General features: G+C 41.8%; 1 protein-coding gene across 4 annotated transcripts in view; it reads left to right on the plus strand.

Annotated features, from left to right (window-relative positions):
• INPP5A (inositol polyphosphate-5-phosphatase A) overlaps positions 1-20,296 on the plus strand; it is a 237,210-nt gene that overhangs the window by 123,350 nt on the left and 93,564 nt on the right. For all 4 annotated transcript variants that reach the window (XM_035137830.2, XM_035137829.2, XM_035137835.2 and 1 more), the window contains 4 exons: positions 2,601-2,664; positions 4,582-4,685; positions 13,495-13,547; positions 14,310-14,429. In XM_035137830.2, the coding sequence (XP_034993721.1) occupies positions 2,601-2,664; positions 4,582-4,685; positions 13,495-13,547; positions 14,310-14,429 (341 nt within the window). The remainder of the gene's footprint in view (positions 1-2,600; positions 2,665-4,581; positions 4,686-13,494; positions 13,548-14,309; positions 14,430-20,296) is intronic.

Here is a 20,296-nt window from a genome sequence, read left to right on the forward strand (position 1 = left end):
GTATGGAGAGGGGCAAACACCATTTGGGATCTACTTCAAGGTGACAAAGGGTTGTATCCAATGCTAATCCCATTCGGAGTAGACCAATTGAAGTGAATATACGTGTCTAAACCTAGGTTCATTCATTTCAGTGGGATTACTCTGAGTAGAACTTATTTATAGATAAAAGCAATGTTTTGGGTTGGAGTTAGGCAGAAAATCTCCAAGATCCCAGCTGTGAGCTTTTCCCGCTACCTGAGATGGGCAGGGATTGGGGACCACAGAGCATGTGCTTCTCCACTAACCTCTTTCACAGATTTATGGACACAATGCTGATGGGGTATGCGCAGGGAAGAGAGTGATGCTTTCAACCCAGAGGACAATTGTGGTTTTTATTTTAGACTTAAGTAGACCGGGGGGGGGGGGGAGATGAGCAAAGGGAAGAAATCTTAGTAGTGGGAAGACAGGGACACCCTTCTGGAAGAGGCAGAGTTTTGGCTCACTGATTGCTGCATTATTTATGAGAAGCTGCACATCTAGAGATTAAACATTTGCTGATTTGTCAAAAGCACAAACATGAGGTCCTGCCCATCTCCTTGACATATTAGTTCATCCAACGGAAAACACTGTCACACTTTTAATTAATGAGTACACTTTCTGGTGACCCAGGCAGCCTGCGCCAGGTTTTTTTTTATTATTATTCGTACTATTTATTATTATTATGCATTTATACACGGAGGAGGCAAATAAGTAGCAGGCGTTCTTAAGGAGGACTCTTCCAAGGTTAACCATTCTGAAGAAGGGCAGATTGACGGAATGATAACAAAAGAAGAATGTAGTACAAGATAAAAAGGCTGACGCCGAATATTTAATATCTTAATAGAATTTCATTAGCAATTAATAAAAGGCAGATGCTGCCTCCTGGTTATACACTAACGATACTCTGGCCTTTAACGTCCCAGGAATCACAGTGATAATTTTTTAAATAGCAATGTTCTTGAAGGGCTCCTCCTTGCAGAGATTTATTTGATATTAGCACTCATTCACATAGAGAGAATTCCTACGCTCAGGCTTTGTCTATTGTGCAATTGCATCAGTCTGGTGGCGGTGGTGTTTTTCCTGCAAAATTTAAGATGCTACCAAAGGGAATAGGGAAGTAATAACCTGATCATCAGTAGATCCTGTTCTGTCAAAGCTGCTTCACTGCCAATTTCCACCCAAAAGAGAGTTGGCAGACTTGGGGTGGGGGGTGGGGGGAGAATGGACTGTCATATGTGAAGAATCCGCCTGAGGATTTTTAATGAATTTGCCAAACCGTTGTGTTCCATCCAGTTTTGTGCCAGAGTTCACTGTGATATGGCACAGAAATTGCATGCACAATGGTCTGGAGCCGAAGGAGGAATCATTATAGCAGAGCTTTCCAAACTTTTCATGTTGGGGGACACACTTTTTAGACATGCATCATATTGCAATGTAGTAATTCAGTTTATTAGCAAACTCCTTTCCAGCCCTGGGAGACGTGCGGGGAGTGTTTGCGCGACACACCTGTGCACTGCAGCTGTCACACTAACATGTCATGACATGCAGTTTGGAAGGCTCTGCATTACAGTCTTCATGGAAGCTCACTAGTACTCTTGAGGGGCGTGTCATAGCTGCCAAGTTTTCCCTTTTCTCACGAGGAAGCCTATTCAGCATAAGGGAAAATCCCTGTAAAAAAGGGATAACTTGGCAGCTATGGGGCGTGTACAGGTACATGTTCTTGAAAGGATCTCTCCTTCCAAATACCTGCCCTTGAAATCAGCAAGGGAAGGCCCTGTTTGTTGTCACATGGGCAATGGTGGCCAATAGGGAAAGGACATGAGGCAGGGCCTTCTCTGTGGTGACATCACACTTGTGGAACTTCTTCCCTGACTCGTGCCAGAGCACCAGATCAAAAAAGGAGAGGGGGGTAGAAAGAGAAGAAACATAATGCAAACATGTGATCTATAAATGTTCTTATCTATGCTAATAATGATTAATAATAACCTCCTATATTCTGAATAAGCTCATTCCAAATATCAGTATATTTACCCAAAGTCTGTGTCTATAAGCAATCCATTCATATGTTGCATGTGCTGTTGTGTTTTCAATCCATTGGTTAAAGGAAACCATAATTTTGTTCTTCCAATTCATCAATACCAGTTTTTTTGGTCATCATTAGGGGCACATTTTCATTGTCCAGTTGTCAACTTCCATATGCTAGTTATAGAATTCAAAAGAATATTTTTTCCCCCTGAAAATTTCAAGGTTTATACACTTCAACACTTCCTCCAGATATCCAGTACTATAATACAGCTACCTGGGCACTGCTTCTTCTCAACAATGAGCTCCTAGAAATCCTTAAGAGTTTTTTGTGCATATTTAAGTATGTTGTGTAATCATGTTTTTGTTGCCAGTCATATTTGCCATTAGTAGTAAATGAATTCTGAAGGATAATACTGCCTTTAAACACCAAAGGAATTCAATTTTTTTTTTTAGTTTATTGATTTTAAGTCTTTCTGTACAACTAAAATATTTCAGGTTTCAAGCTTTTGGGAGTGGTTTCTTTATGTTTTGCTGACTTGGTTTCTCTTTTCTTACAGGCACTGGGAAGCTTTTACTTTCTACATGAATCCTTGAAAAACATTTATCAATTTGACTTTAAAGGTAAGTGGAAGCTACAATATTCACTTATCTGGAATTAAGTCTGCGAGGCTTACCTCTGAATAGAAATGTTCAGGATTGCACTCTTCTGTTCTGCTCATGTTAGAAGAAGAAGCCTACATTACTTTTCCAGGAGTGTTTTCACACATTACATGGGGCAAACCCAAGTTTACCTCTGAATGCACACTTGACAAGAAGCTGTGGCCAATCCTGGTCCTCTCACCAATGTATTTCTGAGATTCCCAACATTTTGAAAGTTGCCTGCTCTCACTTTATATATATCAAAAGCTTCATTTAGCTTATTGAGACAGGTCACATTCATTCTACATTTTTGCACCACATTTATTTGAAACATCATTGAAATTGTAAGTGAACTAATTGTCTCAATTGTCTCAATTTCATTATTCTTGTTGTAACCCAAGATAGATGGCCCGCTTTCTTGTAATTGAGGGTAGGGAAGGCAGAGGCTTGTCTTCAGTGAAGGATTGGAAACAGCCATTCTGTAAGTGTTGCATTTCAAGGTTTAGTGGTCATAAATCCTCATCATCCTTTTGATGTGAAAGTAAAACCTGAGACATAATGCAGAGGATTCATCGTAGCATATTTTTATCCCTGAAAAAGGGAGCAATGTAAATTGCAGCATTGATATGAGAACTTGTTAATGAGAGATTAACTTGCCTGTCCGCTCATTTTTTCCACCTGTAACGGTTTAATGGGTGCTGAACAATAATACGGGTCACTCTTAATCAAGTCAATTGTGAAGATGCCCGATAAATGCACTTACGTTTTAATGCTAAGTCTGGATTTTGTACCTGATTGCTTCCATCACCAAATTCAACCTTCACCTTACTGCAATTTATTTATTATTTAATTACATTTATGTCTTACCTTTCCTCCATGGATCTCAAGGTGCTCTATAGAGGGTGACCAGTGATAAACACCATCCCACCAGCATCATCATCAGTGCTGGTCTTTGGGCTCTCAAATTTCAACGGTGCCCTGTGTGCAACACTAAAATTCTGCCCCCGCTGCCTATTGCGCTCCGTTCTAAAGCATTGCTTTTGTGCCGCCTGCAGCACGCCACCCAGTGCCGCCGCACCAATCACGCTACCCTAAAACCACCTCCGTGATCAGTGTCATCAAAATGTTATTGCTCAAACGTATACAGTTTATAGCCAGAAAACGAATCAGGCAAACAAATTTTTAGCAAGCAAGCAAAGATTTAAAAAACACAGCATAGTAAAACTCATAAAACATACATGCACTTTATGGCACATCTCTCAGATGGCTAGTCTCATGGTTTTTCCTGTGCTGAGAAGCTTTTAGCTGTGTTGAACTTAGCAATCTTAGCCCTGCCAGACAGCAGATGTTTAATTTTTTTCCAGTGATCCTATGAGTGACAATCGGCTGGAAGAATTTCTTTAAATTTTTTGCCCTTGGAATTTCATATAACTTACAACGTAACATGTAGCGTATAATGATCTCTGATATCTGGCAATCCCAGATGCCAAAGCACTGTTATCTTGGTGTGTGTGTTTTTTACTCCCCTCTAAACAGTTGATTTTCATTATTATTATTTTTGAAATCTCGGAGCTAGCAACAAAGAAGTTGTAGCACACTGCAGGCATAAGTGCATGGCATCGTTCAGCTCATGGTATGAGAGAGTGAGTAGTTTAGCTATATACCCCTCTACATCAGTATGAAATGGAGAACATGCATTTCCTCACCATGGACAGTTCTTCCAACATGAGTGTCAGCTGTACATCAGTTGAGCAAAAACCTCTGAGGCCTTCACTTGGTATTAATTGTCAACAGCATCAAAATCTAGTATTTATGTCTGTGTTTTTTCTTCTGTTGTGTGTGTGTTGAAACCTCTTTGCAGAGGTGGAGGTATTCTAAATGCTCCTTGTTTCTTCCTAGCTAAGAAGTACAAAAAAGTTACGGGGAAGGAAATCTACTCAGATACATTAGAAAGTACACCTATGCTGGAGAAAGAAAAGTTCCCACAGGATTATTTCCCTGAGGTAAGTATAGAATCATAGAATCTTAGCATTGGAAGGGACTCAAGGGTCATCTAGTCCAACCCCCTGCAATGCAGGAATCTCAGCTAAAACACCCATTACAGGTGGCCATCCACCCTCTGCTTAAAAATCTCCAAGGAAAGAGAGTCCACCACCTCTTGTGGGAGTCTGTTCCACTGCCGAACAGCTCTTACAGTCAGAAAGTTTTATAGGCAAGCATGAAGTGCTTGATTATGATCTCATTGTTGTTAGTGACCTGGTTGGAGCCATTCTTGAATTATGGACTTGTAATTCTGCCTGTGGATTCACTCGGAAGTAAAATATTCTTGCATGGTCACCAGCACATCCACTGGTAGACAACTGACCCATATACTTTTAGATAAACCTACTATGTATGCTGTAGTGAGAAGGCTGACATAATTAGGTGAGGTCAAGCACGAGGTCAAGAAAGGATAGCCAACCGATTCACCAATGGGCAAGAGTCATTCAGGTGTAGTCTTTTTAGAACCAGCCCAGGTGACAAGAGATGGAGAAGCACAGGAGAGTAAATAATAAAGAAGTTAAGTTGAAGCCACAGGTAATGTTCTTTTAGAACATACCAACCAGGAATGAAAATTTGTATAGGGCCAAGGGATCAAGGTTACAAATGATGGTCGTGGAGCAAGGTAACAATCTACTGAGCCTAGTTGGCCCTACATCATATTGATTCATCATTTGCATTTCCGGAGGGGAGGACCCCAATCATGGCAAAAGACTCGAATCCACCCTGGAAGCTCTTTCAGAGTAGCCCAGCCGCAGCAGTAGATCACAGTCAGAACATCAATGGGCAGCCCCCAAACTCACCAGCCAGTCACATACCAGGCACAAAGGCTTACAGGGGGGACATCAGCTGGATAGAACAGCTCATTCTGGAGGTCCATAGATTGAATCCAGGGTGCAATCCATATTAGGAAAGATGGGAAAGAGCCCCCACACTCAGGCAAAGCTGAGCCAAAGCTGAGTAGCACCTCAGTGGGATAACAGCCTGGCTCCTGCATGGACCAACCAGCTCTTTCGGTCTACCACACTCCTCCAGCAACCTGCATAACCAATTCAGCTGCTCCATTTTTCCTGATGGGTGGCATCCCACCATCAACCCTCCATCCCTCCCCCCCCCCGGCAGTCCCACAACTGACTTCCTCGTATACTCTTTGCAACTGGACCCACCGCTTGGGCACATTTGTGTATGAAGCCCCAAGGTAAGGGTGGCTACCGGTACTTTGCACGCTGAATTTTTCAGGGAAAATTTGCATCGACTTTACATTGCTGTGTGTTTACCCCCCAGGCTTCTAATGTAACATTTATGTTCTTTTTTTTTTTTGCGGGTGGGGTTTGCCCTTGGTTTAAGACTGATTTCTTTTCTTTTTATTACTGCCGCTTAAGGATGATCTAAAAGTAATTACAATGATTGAGGCATAATGCAATTCAAAATAATTACAGCCCACTGCATATAAAAGTAACAAAACTTTCTCTGCTGATTTATGGCTTCTCTTGGCTGTGCATGAATCTCAAACGATGCCTTTGGGAGCAACACTCCAGATAATGTTAGGTCATTTTTAAAAAGCAGATTTGTGTAGTCTATCAGGGCTGAGTAATTTTTTTCCCCCTCCATAGTGAGAAATTGGTTGTTATCATAGATCACCGATACTGCTCAAAGCTCTTGTGAAAGATGAATTAATTTCACTAATGCTTTAATGCAAACCTTTCATGAAGAAGGCTGTATGGTGATAACCTTACCGCAGTCTCTCCTTTCTCAATGATGATTTATGTTGTCTTTTAGTAGATGAAACTGCCTGTATTCACAATCCGTCGGCTGGCTAAAGGAATCTTATTAACAGGAAAACTAGGGAGAGACTTAATATTGTGTAAGGTGAAAGATGCCAATCTCATTTCTTGGGGTGAGGAGTTGCTATTTTCTAAAATCCAGATAACGCATCACTGAAGAACACAGATAATCCTGAACAGTTTTGATATTTGGTGCTTCTCTAGACGCAGGCGTCCTGTTTTCTGAGACGGATCACTACATGAGTATCTCAGTGGGTTGGAATGGCAAATTTGAGAGTTGTTCCCCTGTTCGATCCCATGATCAGCTAAGCTCAAGCCCCCACCCCAAAGGCTTGGCTTCTAATGGTTCAGTACCAGACAGTCACCCCTTCTCAAACTTTTGCTTGCAATGTGAATCTTGGAACAAATTTAAAATTACAAATTTGCCAGGATTTCTTACAGCAACAGATGTTTCTAAGCCTGTTTTAGAGCTTCTATCTACTGCTGCTAGGGAGTCTGGAAATGCAAGGATAAACATCTCTGCCATTTTTAGCATTCTTTGCCACTACTGTCTTCTTCAGTCACCCTACAGCTTCTGGCTTAACTCAGTTGAAAGGCTGACCAGGGCTGATACTGAGCTCCACCTCCACCCCCAACCACAAAAAAGAACATAAATGATACATTAGAAGACTGGTGTGAACACACAGTGATGTGAAATTGATGCAAGTTCATAGTGGTCATCATAATTTGCAGTGTTAGGGTCTTTTGAGTCTTGAAAGAAGAATGGTTTTCTAATTAGGAACTGAAATATACTTTCCATTCACCAGTATGAAGCACCTTGCCTTCAGGAAAGCAAGAGTTTAATTTTTAACATATGGAGTTCTGCTCAACGGCGGAATTCATATGCACTAGTAGGAAAGCCTGCTTTCGTGGTGGTTTTCTTGGAGGAAGAGCATTCTTCTTCAAGGAGGAGCAGAGGCCAGCTGATCAGTCTTTGTACTGTCCACACCATCTGTCTATCTTCTTGGATTGGAGCAGGGTGACATAAGGAGAGATGAGGCTTCCCAGGAAGCTTTCGCTTTGCTTTTGGACTACAGTTCCCAGTGTCCCTGACAGTTGGCCATGCAGACTGGAACAGGTGGCAGCTGGAGCCTTAACAATATTTAAGGAGTCGCAAGTTACCTTCTCCTCCTCTAAAGGTACTCCTTTACTATGCTGGGACTGCGTTGTGTCTAGCAGGGGTAGCCAACGTAGTGCCTTTCAGATGTGATGAACTACATTATCTGGGACCATTGGCCACGCCGGCTGGGACTGATGACGGTTGTAGACCAGAACATCTAGAAGGCACTACATTTGCTGCCCATGGGCTATGGGATGGGTGCACATGTGATAATGCACTGTCGCGACCATGGAGGCCTTGTTAGCGCTACTAAATACATCACAGAGCAGAATACCTCAATGCGACACTGTGAATTGTTCCCCAGTCCCCACTGCTCAGAATACGGCCTTCAATGGGCCTGATCTTAAGGTGTCTACTGTTCCAATTACACTTCTTCAGAAGCAGGAATCGGATTACTGCCACTGTCACTTCAAAATGTCTTTCTTTTATCTCTCCTGCTTGATATGGTTGAGTGAACCCCTGGTGGGTCACTGCTGTAAATTGATTTGGCTCCTTTCAGTAAAATGATGGAGAAAAGATGAATTAGGACGCTGTGCTACTCATTATCTAGCATGGCTTGTGTGCATTACTTATTTTTGATGTTTGTCATGTTAATGTTTCCTGGACATCCCTTTTTACTTTTTAACAACTCGGGGGTTATTTATGTTGCTGGCCTTTCTTTCTTTCTTTCTTAAAATATAATTTTAATTCATTTTTCCATCAAACAATAATTCCAATTTACATAACCAATCTAATCTTTCCATGCTCTGCCAGGCTTAAGACTTCCTTCCCCTCCTTCAACAAGCTTTCTATTACCAATCTATATCTCACATTTATTCCTTAAACTGTAAAGTCCACGTCATAGGAATTATTTCAGTCCTGCTAGTATCTTCAAACTTTTACAATGATTATTAATGTTGTCAATAAATTTACTCCAGTCTCTCTGGAATTTTATGTCTTCCTGGTTCCTGGCTCTGCAAGTCAGTTTTGCCAATTCTGCATAGTCCAAAAATTTCATCTGCTACTCCGCAATCGTTGGTATTTCTTGTAATTTCCAGTTTGGGGCTGATACAGTTCTTGCTGCAACTGTGGCATAAAAAAACAGTATTTGGTCTGCTTTCGCAATTTCTTCCCCCATCAACCCCTGCAGAAATGCTTCCATTTGGGGGGGGGAGAGTATTTAAACATATTTTTAAGTTCATTATATAACATCTCCCAAAAGCATCTTATTTTGTCACATGTTCACCACATATGATAAAAATCTCCATCTTTTTCTTTACATTTCCAACACATTCTATTATTCATCCTATACATTTTAGCCAATTTTACTGGTGTCAAATACCATCTGTACATCATTTTCATTACATTTTCTTTTAATGCCACACAAGCTGTAAATTTTAAATTTTCATTCCACAGTTTTAACCATGCATTGTATTCAATATGATACCCAAAGTCTATTGCCCACCATAACCTCGTTGCTGGCCTTTCTTTCCAGAAGGATCCATCTGATACCAACGTACGCCGTTAAAGGTGTTTAATATGTAGAATTGTTAAGTACTTCTCAACTTCCATAATAGATAGGGTTGCACATGTTTTCCCCATTCTATTTTGCAATTCTTTCGTAGGTTGGCTCTGCTGCATTCCCCTCCATGTACCCCTCCCATGTTTAAGCATCATGCAAGAGGGAGAGCAGGCCCTCACTCATTTGGTCCCACCACCGCTGAACCCTTACAACTCCATCACCCTGTCCCCCTTGTAGAGGGGCAGGGGCGGTTATGAGTGAAGCTTGCTCTACATGCAAAGGTACCCTTGTGATTTAGGGCCCTGTGCATCCCGGGTTGTAAATCATTGGCTGGGAGCGGGCTACACATGGAAGGTCAGTTTTCCCCTCCAGAAGTCTTTGCCCCAACATGGCTGCGCTCTCCACCTCATACCATTCTTAATCACATCAAGGAGAATGCCCAAAATATGGCTTCCCTTTTGCTTTTTTCTGATTATTCACGAGGGATGGCTATTGCTGCACTTCCCTGCTGCTTTTATAGGCAGTCTTTTTATTTCTGTGTCAAAAAAACACGTACATAAGAGAACACGCACATTAAAACACTGCATTTTTTAGTCCCCTCCCCACAGACCTGCAATGGTTTATTCAGGGGTGGCCAACTCTCAAGAGACTGCGATCTACTCACAGAGTTAAAAACTGGCAGGGTTCAGGTCAAAGTTGTTGAGCTTTTTTTAGGAAGGAGGTAAAAATGTTGAGCTTTTTTTAGGGAAACCACAGTTGTCAGTTGTTCAGCTTCTTTGGGGGGAGCCAATGATCTACCAGTGATCTACCGCAGACATCCAGTGATCTACCAGTAGATCATGATATACCTGTTGGACATGCCTGATAATCACTTTATCATTTCTTTTATTTAATGAAGAGGTGCTTCCTTTTTCTCCTTTTTTTTTTTTGGTATGTTAGTGAGTCTCCTGATGTGCACTCTTTCTTATTCATTTAGCCACAGAGACCTATGTACATCTTTCCCCTTCTAGGAGATAGGAAAGAGCTTGCTTTATCCTACATGATGCTTCTGTGAAGCCAGACTGCCTTGGTAGTGCTAATTTCATTCTCTGTTATAAGTTTCCTTCTCCAGTGTCTTAGTGCTGATGCAATACAGAAAGCTTCCTTCCTTCCTTCCTTCCTTCCTTCCTTCCTTCCTTCCTTCCTTCCTTCCTTCCTTCCTTCCTTCCTTCCAGAACATTAGGGAACTGGATAAGAAGTGTTAGAATGCACTGCCTAATGTCTTCCTACTCCTCTTGCAGACCACTAAGGGCCATCAATTAGGGTTCTTGTTCATGAATGGAACCTACATATGAAGAGCTGTCTCTCCTCTTCTGACCTCCCCTCACCAAAGCATGGATGCTGGGAGTGAGGCCAATGGGCACAGCAGACTCTCCAATCTACACAGCTACACCCATGGGAAGCTAATGCCCAAATAGTGTGTTCTTGATCAAATTATCACGTCCCATTGTGGAGGAAGGCATCTGAGCCAAATCTTACGTAGACATGATTCAATCTATGAATAAAAGATGATGGAAGATAAATCATTGTGCAATTTGCTTTTGCTGAACAACAACAAAAACAGAAACCTGTATTTGTGTGTGTGTTTTATCTTGTTTTTCAATTCTGTCAGCAGCAGTGTTATGACAGCAAAATTACAAGCAGTAACAACTGTTAGTCATAGAGGTTTTGAGAAGAATAAAGAAATCTACTGGAATAGTATGCCAAAGTGCTTTCAAAGCTCACTGGCATTTGATGAAAAAGGAACTTGTTCAAAATACACATCACGTTTCTCTGTCTCTCTCTACCTCTCACACCCTTCATCTTGGCTGACTAAATCTGTTTAAATGCCCACTTCCTGACTGTGACTTTGCTTGGATAGCCCTTTACTTAGGATTGCCCCTAACATCCACGGGGCAAGTGTACACTGGTCTTTTTCTCTTTCTCAGAGATATCCCAGGAAAGGATGGACACAATCTTTGTCAGGGTGAAAGGGTCTATAACCCAGTCTTGCCTTCAAGAGAATGTGCTGACCAAACATGGCCATCTCTGATACATCTACCACTTGCAATGCATGGTTTGTATGTTGATTTGCTCATTCGCAAGCAGGCTCAGACGCAGTTTGGTATATTAACAGAATCCACTGCGGCATTTTCAGTAGCCACTAAAGGAGCATTTTTATTTTTATTCTTAAAGCTGATTAGAAGGTGGGCAGATTGGACCAATGACTTCATCAAAAAGAAGAAGAAGAAATCCGGAGTGATTTCTCACAATTGTTTGTCAGCTGATCTGTTTTTGTCCCACACAAGGTGACTATAGCTAAAGATAATAAAACGGCCATGACAAATAACAGTGAGAGACTTTTCAGGCATATCCTCAACACCCATGTCATGTCACGATGCAGCAGGTCTTATATCACCATGGATGTTTGTTCAGGACAGTTTCCTGCTGTTAATACTCAAGAAGAAGCCTTACTTCTTCAACAGGCTTGTGAAGTGTGTTAACTGGGTTGTTTTGCTATATGGACAACATATTTTTATTATGTGAGATCTAGAGAGCCCCAACCCTTGGTGTAAGGTGCTCCTGAGCACACAATGTGGGGTATTCCAGTTCCCACTGATTTCCCCCTCCAGTCTCACACTATCTTCTGGAGGTCTCCTGACTCTCAAGAGTAGCCTTTCAGGGGGTCCCAAGAGAGTTTAGCCCAAATAAGGAATCAGGAAACCCACATTGTGCAAGCAGAATTTAGCTTGCACATCTTGGAGTCCAAACCACAGTCGTCTTCTTCTTCTTCTTCTTCTTCTTCTTCTTCTTCTTCTTCTTCTTCTTCTTCTTCTTCTTCTTCTTCTTCTTCTTCTTCTTCTTCTTTCATTGCTTGGAACCCACTGTGAGCCTATAGAGCTGGGCAGGAAGCAGCTTTTCTTAACTAACTAACTAACTAACTAACTAACTAACTAACTAACTAACCCTGTCCTCCGTTTGCATCCTAATTCTGTTTCTCTTCCAGTGGAGTAAATTTGTGATCACCTTTCACAGACATGGAAAGCAATTCTTTTTCTATGCCAACCCTACCACGGCTTGTCACAAATTGATTTGTTGGTGGAATGGGAGCATAGCTTGCTTTGATGAATGGAATGTCACACCATAGATGCCTTGGGTAGTGGAGCCCTATGGAAAAAGAATGGCCTGGCGCGTTTCTATTTTCCCAGTATAGTTGCCACTTCATATTTAAGGAAAATTTACAAGGGATGACATTTCTCCATGATTGACAGCCGTTCAGGAAAGATGTGACTGTGAGTGGCAGTGTCATGATATATGCAAAGATGATTGCAGTTTCTTTTAGAAGGTTCGGTACCATTATAATTTCCATGTGGGTGTTAAAATACATGTTTTATTTCTGTTTAACAGTAAGAAAAGAAATTTAGATGGCTGTTAAGAAAATAACAACTTGCTGTTAGGCCCACAGAAGTATTTAGCTGCACTTTTTGTTCTTGTTGTTGAGAGCACAGTCCAAAATATGTTACTGTCCTATTAATGTGAGGATGATAAACATATGGTCCTCCAGATATCATTAGACTACAACATGCATTGACTCCAGAAAGCATGGCATGGCCAAGGGTAATGGGAGTTGTAGTTTTCTTTCTGTGACTGATATGGCCGTCATGGCCAGAACAACTACAATTATATTGTAAAGTCCCCTGTGATCCTCAGATGAAGGGTGGTATAGATATTTAATATAATAATAATAATAATAATAATAATAATAATAATAATAATAATCTGGTTCTGGGATCTTTCAGAAGGGCTGGTTTAAAAATTAAATAAGCAACAATAACAAAACAACAATAATAGCAATAGTTGTGTGAAGGGGCAACATGACAGAAAGGGGCAGCAGATTCCATCTGGCAATGTGTGACTCTGTTCTCTGCCTCACCTCTGCAGTCCATGCAACAGAGAAGAAATCTGAGGTGGGGAAGACTACACCCTTCTCTGCCGTGTGGATGGCAGAACAGGGGGAGCCGGAAGCCCTGCCCCATAACCCCTTTCTGCCCTCATGGCCATTTCACAGAACAGCATGTGAAAAGAGCTTTAGTTTCCAAAGTAATGTTTAGATATGCCCTAAATTGTCACTGACATTGTTGTGCTGCAGCATGTGTGTTTGTTTGTTTTTTAAATTATTTTCAATACTCTCAGCACAAGTATAGAAATGAAATTGTTATCTAGCTTACCAAAAGGTTGACTCTGTATCCCCCCCCTTTTCTTTCCTGTATTTTAAATGTGTTTCTATTGCATTTTGTTTTGCTTTTCAGTGTAAGTGGTCCAGAAAAGGCTTCATACGAACTAGGTGGTGTATTACTGACTGGTATGTAAAATGGAAGGTTTTTTTTAAAAAAAACAATTCGTTTTGTAAAGTTTCTAGTAGAATCAGGAAAGTTTCATTTCCCACCAAGTCGTTGCACATTTTTAAAACATGATTTTGTATATGGGCCATAAATGCTTTAGATTGCAACGTATAATAAAATCAATGGATCCCACTGTGCGGTGATAGATATTGGAATGATCATTTATAGGTTTACCATTTCATTTCCTGCTTTATAATTTCACATTGAACACTAATCTTTAGTCCAAATTTAGATGTAATGGCAAACTACGGTCAGCAGAACCTGACCCTCACAAACCAGGTTCAGACCACTGTTTCGGATGCTAGCTTAATACTTGGTAGTGTTTGATATTTGTAAGAATGTAATATAATGGGCAAGAACAGTCACGCCAATAGATATGACCAGATTCCCCTTTGTCCTCCACTCCAGTGGGGTGGGGGTTCCAGAAGAGATGGGAGGAAGGGTAAGTCCCATTCCCACAAGTGGAAATCAGTTGAGAGTGAGAGCCACAATTGGATCTCGCCCTAGATATTTACGAGTTTAATGCACATACAAATGGAAATGCTCGTGGAGGTCTGCATATAGACCAGGGATATAATGTCAGACTCATTTCAATTGATTTCATTGCTTGTGTTTCAAAATAGAGCTCGTAATCTGCAGTCACTCAAGATCATAGTGCAGTAAGATCAAATGCTTTCCCTCTTGCCTATGTCCTTACTTCTCTTCTCCTCCTTTTGTCACAGTGCCTTTGACTTGGTAAACATCCATCTTTTCCACGATGCTTCCAATTTAGTTGCTTGGGAAACAAGCCCGTCGGTTTACTCAGGAATAAGGCATAAGGCCCTCAGTTATGTACTTGACAGGTAGGTTGTCAACACTCTCCTTTTTAGTTTCTTTTATTGCCCTGCATTTTGCATTGTGTTCCAAATACGAAGTAATTGTCGTTGCTGTGGCTTTGTCTTGAAATGTGGCCAACCTCCAGGGGACTAGAAGAACAGGCAATGAATAAGCACAGAGGATTTATTTATTTTTAATTGCAAACTGTGGAAATGCCAAATATCTAGGGTTGTTACTGAGTTTTACTCGAGAGTAGACCCACTGAAAGCAGTAGACCTAAGTTAGCCATGTTTATTAATTCCAGTGGGTCTACTCACCGAGTAGGTAGTCCTGAGGAGGGCAATAGTATTCCTGAGTAGGACTACCATTGGCTAGAACAGGCATCCCCAAACTGCGGCCCTCCAGATGTTTTGGCCTATAACTCCCATGATCCCTAGCTAACAGGACCAGTGGTCGGGGAAGATGGGAATTGTAGTCCAAAACATCTGGAGGGCCGAAGTTTGGGGATGCCTGGGCTAGAACCTCCAGTCCCAGCAGCAGCTCATCTGATGGGGCGGAGCCACAGCAATAGCTTCCTAGCAGCAGCATCGCCGCTGCAGGGAGGCTTTTGATGCAGCTTTGCCCTACCAGGCAGGTGTGCCAGTCCGGTCCTATGCCTTAACAAACTTACCAGATACCTATTTCATCCCCTCCCCCCGAAAGCCAATGAACTGAGGAACATGTGAGTTGCTAGAAAATTAGGCATAAAGAGAGCATTTATACTGCTTCTGCAGCCCACTTACTGATATAGTTTCCTTGGAAATCCCATTAACTCTAAAGTTGGTGGTTGTGGATTTCTGTCGGCATCCTGTAATATCTTAAATACTTTCAATATATTTTAATCTGTCTTCCATACACCAAGCACTTTTCTGCTTCTTGTTGCCATGCACTGCTATTCTCATTTTATAGGGGTTTAATCGTTTTATTTCTGGTGCTTTATTTGGTATGGTCAAGTGTTTGTTGCCCTGAGAACTCAAGTTGAAGGGTAGTCTGCAAATATCATTACTAATAATAGGTAAGAAACTGAGAGTGGACTGCTAATTTGCTGAAGGCCACCTAGGGCATCTGTGGTTGATCTCTGACGGCTAATTGCATAACCTTTGCATAACTCAAAGTGCAGTGTTAGTGCATATTTGGTTATAACTTAGCTTTGCACATTGGTTCACACTGTAGGCTATATTTCAACCTAGGAAATTGCAATAATTTTTAGAATAGTCTTAGAAACCCTGGTTGCTTTTCCCCTCCCAAAACTTAGAAACCTTCTATAAAGCTTAGTATTAAAGGTAAACTAAATGTTTAGCACTGACCAGTTCTTCCTGCTTTTTCATATCTGCAAGGTGGAGGAGGTTGCTAGCTAGAATGTGTGTGTGTGTGTGTGTGTGTGTGTGTGTGTGTGTGTGTGTGTGTGTGAGAGAGAGAGAGAGAGAGAGAGAGAGAGAGAGAGAGAGAATGAGAATTTGGCATGGGGCTTGGATAGTTTACGCGAGTTGTCTGGTAGAAGACTGATGTCCTGCCTTGGCTGGCATGCCCCAACCTCTGTGGTTAAGGAGTCTACAAACGGTTCTTCCGCTCACTCAATCCCAGAACTAGAAATAGACGAGTGTAGTTGTCATTTTTAATTCTAATGGGGGTGGTCTGACTTCAATCGTTTCACCCGTGCGTACTAAATTAACAAAGCAAGAATACTCAGGTTCTCACACCAGTTCAGGCATAGCCAGATCTGTGTTACGTGATCCTGTGGGTGCAACTCTTCCTTAAGAATTTAAGAAGTGCTTTGCAGGCAGAGATTTACATCCACCTGGTCCAGCATTCTTTGCAAAGATCCTAGCAACCAGCAAGCACTAGGTGGTCCACCGGAAATTGGCCTGTAGCCCACATCTGGAGAATGATTGGCTGTCTGTCCTCCCCACCCCCACCCCCATACTGTATGTTATATTATTAAGCTATTGCCCTGACTAGCTAGGCTTCCTTCAGGATAATATTATTCGAGATGAAATAATTATTCATACTTTTTTTCCCATCTGGTATTTATTCCTCCATCTCTTCTTGTGGTCTAAAGGAGCTGACAGAGCTGTAAAGCACTTTTGCATTGTTTTTTAAACTTGCACTGTGTGTTTCCTTTTAGCTCTTTTGGAGACACTTAGACCCCCTCCACAAATGCCTCGGCAAGCGAGAGTGAGGGCTAAACAGTGTTAACCGCGGGTCAAGGATGTCATGGCGGTATATCATTAGAATGTGACAGTGCCAAAACCAGACCCAGCTCTCCTGCCTTTTCAGGAGGAAAAGAAGAAGAAGAAGAAAAACCCTCCATTTTTTAGGTGGCACTACCACTGTGGGGGCTTACATTCACATAGATTGCTCATTTTGAGAAAGCAGCCAGCCGCAGATCCGGACCTCCGTAGTGAAATGATGGGCTGCCCGGCACAAAAGGGGAGTTCTGTAAGAGCAGTGAATAATGGGAAACCCCTTTCATCAGCACTGCTAACCTTTTGGCAGCCACCAGCAAACTCTATTCTGATCTGCTGATTGGGGAGGACAATACACTGGAGCTCACTTTGAATGAATGCTACCACCAACAGTGCCCCCATTCAGAAGGTTTTGGGAACCATCTTGGACCATTGTCTGCCATCACTCCTTCAGACAGTAGGAAAGGGGAAAGTGAGAGTATCTATAGGAAAGAAACTACTTCTTTTCTTGGCTTTTAATCTCCCTTTAAAGCTTCATAGATCTACATTTCCAGCTGAGCTACAGGAGCAATGGCAGTGCCAGATAAACACAGAAGAGAGGAGGTTTTCAAGGCAGGCCTTTAAATCCCCTTATCTGCATGCCCTAATAATGCAGATTTAGTGCTGTTAAAACCAGAGGCTGATAAGTCTTTTCCTCTAAAGCCTTTAAACTGCTAAAGAGCATTTAACAGCCACTGCAGTTCAAGCTTTTCGGGAACAATGCTGAGAAGGAAAAGAGTTTAATGAGCTAAACCCCTCACTGAATGAAACTGAAACATCTTTTCACAGTTGATTTAAGTCGCTGTGGGAGTAAGTGAAGCAGTCCTGTCTGCTAGGCGCATCTTGGCCAGTGTGAACAGCCAGTTAATAGCAGCAATTTATGCAAGACTGAAGTGACCACCATAGGCTGCATTCCCGTCTTAATTATTTGCAAAAAGGAAACAAATGCAAATGAACTTTTAAAGGGGGGGGGGGAAATAGGGTGGATAAAAAGAGTTGAACCTACCAAAAAGAAGAAGAAAAAGGCACATGTTGTATAAAGTAGTTATAATGTAGTTTAACATTTGGGGGGTTAAAACTGCTGAAAATCATGATCACAGAGAAAAAGCTGGTGCATTGATAAAGAGAATCAAATTTTCCAAAAACAGAGCAGGTGTATAGTGCACCCTTAATTATTTTTTAAAGCTGCTATATATATATAGCTTTACCAGTTGGAAAGCAATTTCAAAGCTTTATGGTAAGAACGGCACCAAACCTCAGAAGCTTCTCATGGAAACGCTTTCCGTCAGGCTCTGTTCTTAAGTTTTTCTGACCAAACAAAAAAACAATTACCCGTTAAATTTTTGAAAGATGCTTTGGAAACAGAATTTGCTCTTCACTAAGTTGCATAGCTACTATTTACAATTCCTAACATTTCCCCCTGAATCGCAGAGAGCTTTTGCTATTTTGAATCAGATCTGTATTCTAGCGGAGAGAGAAGGAACTCAACCAAGACACTTTTCACCCAAGCAAGAACTGAAGGATTTGGGTACATTCAGCAAAAATTATAGTTGCAACCAGGATGCTGAGACACCAGCCAGAGACTGTTCTTGTTGTGCTCTGAAACACCCTGAAGTGACTTAGAGTAGGGGGGTGTCCCCCCCCTTTCGAACATGACAGTGCCCTTCTGTTTTAAAGAAAAGGCGTAGCTTGGTCTAGTTGAACAGAAACATTTTTTTAATTATTTTTACATTACAACTGTGAAATCTTGGCATAAAGCCCTGCTTTGTGACCTTCATTATTTTCTCACAAATATAGTCCATTGTAACATAGCTGAAGTTAATTTGATCAACATTGGGACATTTAACTTTTATGTCCAGTCAAAGGAGCTGTTTCATGCTCATTTTGAGTATTCAAAAGAAATGATTGCCAGAAAAATAATGTTACTATTAACAATTCAAAGCAATTAGTTTCCCAGGGTGAGGAGATGTGAGGCATAGGCTCCACACAGCAATTCTTTGTCATTTTATGGATGCTCATCAGTCAACTGTCACATCTTCTCAAAGGCCCCTCCGATCTAAATGTTTCTCTTTGGGCTTTTCCCAGAACTTGCAGCTGAATGAGAGGAAGAAAAGCCACTTCGTTTCTAGGCAGAGGCAAACCTTGTGTTAAAGATCTGGGTCATTTGACCAATTGGAGGGCCTGGAGTGTTTGTAAATACTCCTTTATTCTTGTTATTTATATTGCTGTTGCTGCTGTTGTTATTATTATTTAAAGCAGGAAAATTGTAACATGAGCAGGCTCTCTTGGCAGAGATTTAAATAAATGGTCAGATATATTTTAGCTTCTAGCCAAAGACACCAACAGTACATGTTTACTCAGGTGCAAGTCCCACAGTGTTCAGTGGGACTTGCTACTTAGCAAATGTGGTTGCATCCTGGATCTACAGATCACTACAATTTTAAAGGGTTTTTTCCCCCAGCACATCAAATAGGATGACAACTTTTAATCAAACTCATTGGGCCATCTCAACTTTTATCTTCTTTGCTTTCCTCCTGCTCCTTTATTTTCATAAGGGTCTAAAATAGGTATACTTTTACCTTATCCCTCAAATAAGGGATTGCTGCCTAGCTATCTTCTTACATTTTGTTTTGTCATCAATGTTTGGTTCCCCCCCCCCAATCTGTTTTCTGTCTTTTACTAGTTCATCTTTATAGGTGCCTGACACCACTGGGCAGAAAGTCATGAATGTTTGTTATTCAGATAGCACAGAGAAACAGAACACAATCCACACACTGGTTTTGTATACTCTGCAAATAGTGCAGTGCATAGAGAAATGCAATCCTAGGCCACGGTTTGAAGAATAATGTGCTTAGCTCCCTGTACCCAACACAGCCAGTTTGTAATATCGGGGGGGGGGGGAGAGAGAGACGAATAGCACTGGCCATTAGTAGCTGTAACTCCCTGGGTATTCATTCTTCTTGTATTTAGGTTAGAAACGGGGGTGGAGGATGGGGGGTGCAGTGGGTGCTGGCCGCCCCGGGTGTCACCACTGAGGGGGTTGACAAAATGCCGGGCAGCACTCACCGTGGGGCCTGAAGCATGCCCGAGCCATGCATCTCTCCTGGGCGCACGCAGGCTCCTCACTACCCAAACGGTCCGTCCGCTGCCTCCCCCCCCCCAGTTGTAAGGCGGCCGAGTGGGAGGAGGCAGGCAGACTCCCTATGGGCAGTTCACCCCAGGCGCCCGAGCGGCTTCCTCTGCCGCTGGTTAGAAAGGAAGGATAGTTGTTGCATATTACAATCTCCATGTAAGAAAATGTGAAGCACCAGGCAGTTAATCGAGGGTGTGATTATCATCCTATTGCTGAACTTCTTTGAATTCTTCTTCTTGAACTTGGCATGAGGTATATAACACTGAGATACAATTATGCATCATGGAGTTTTGAATAGTAACTAACTGGCCTCAAAAAACCCTGCTTATCCAGTTACTCCCACCAAAGCTGTTAGTCTGGATCCACAGGACAATCTTAGCACAAAGATTTAGACTTTTGAGTCATAGGATCATTCTTATGAATGAACCGCTTCCCTACAAATCTGAACTGCACATGTTGCCCTTCATGCTAATAGGTGGATCGGGGCATAATTATC

This window comes from Zootoca vivipara, chromosome 5 (genome assembly GCF_963506605.1).
Source record: "Zootoca vivipara chromosome 5, rZooViv1.1, whole genome shotgun sequence".
Classification (NCBI taxonomy): domain Eukaryota; kingdom Metazoa; phylum Chordata; class Lepidosauria; order Squamata; family Lacertidae; genus Zootoca; species Zootoca vivipara.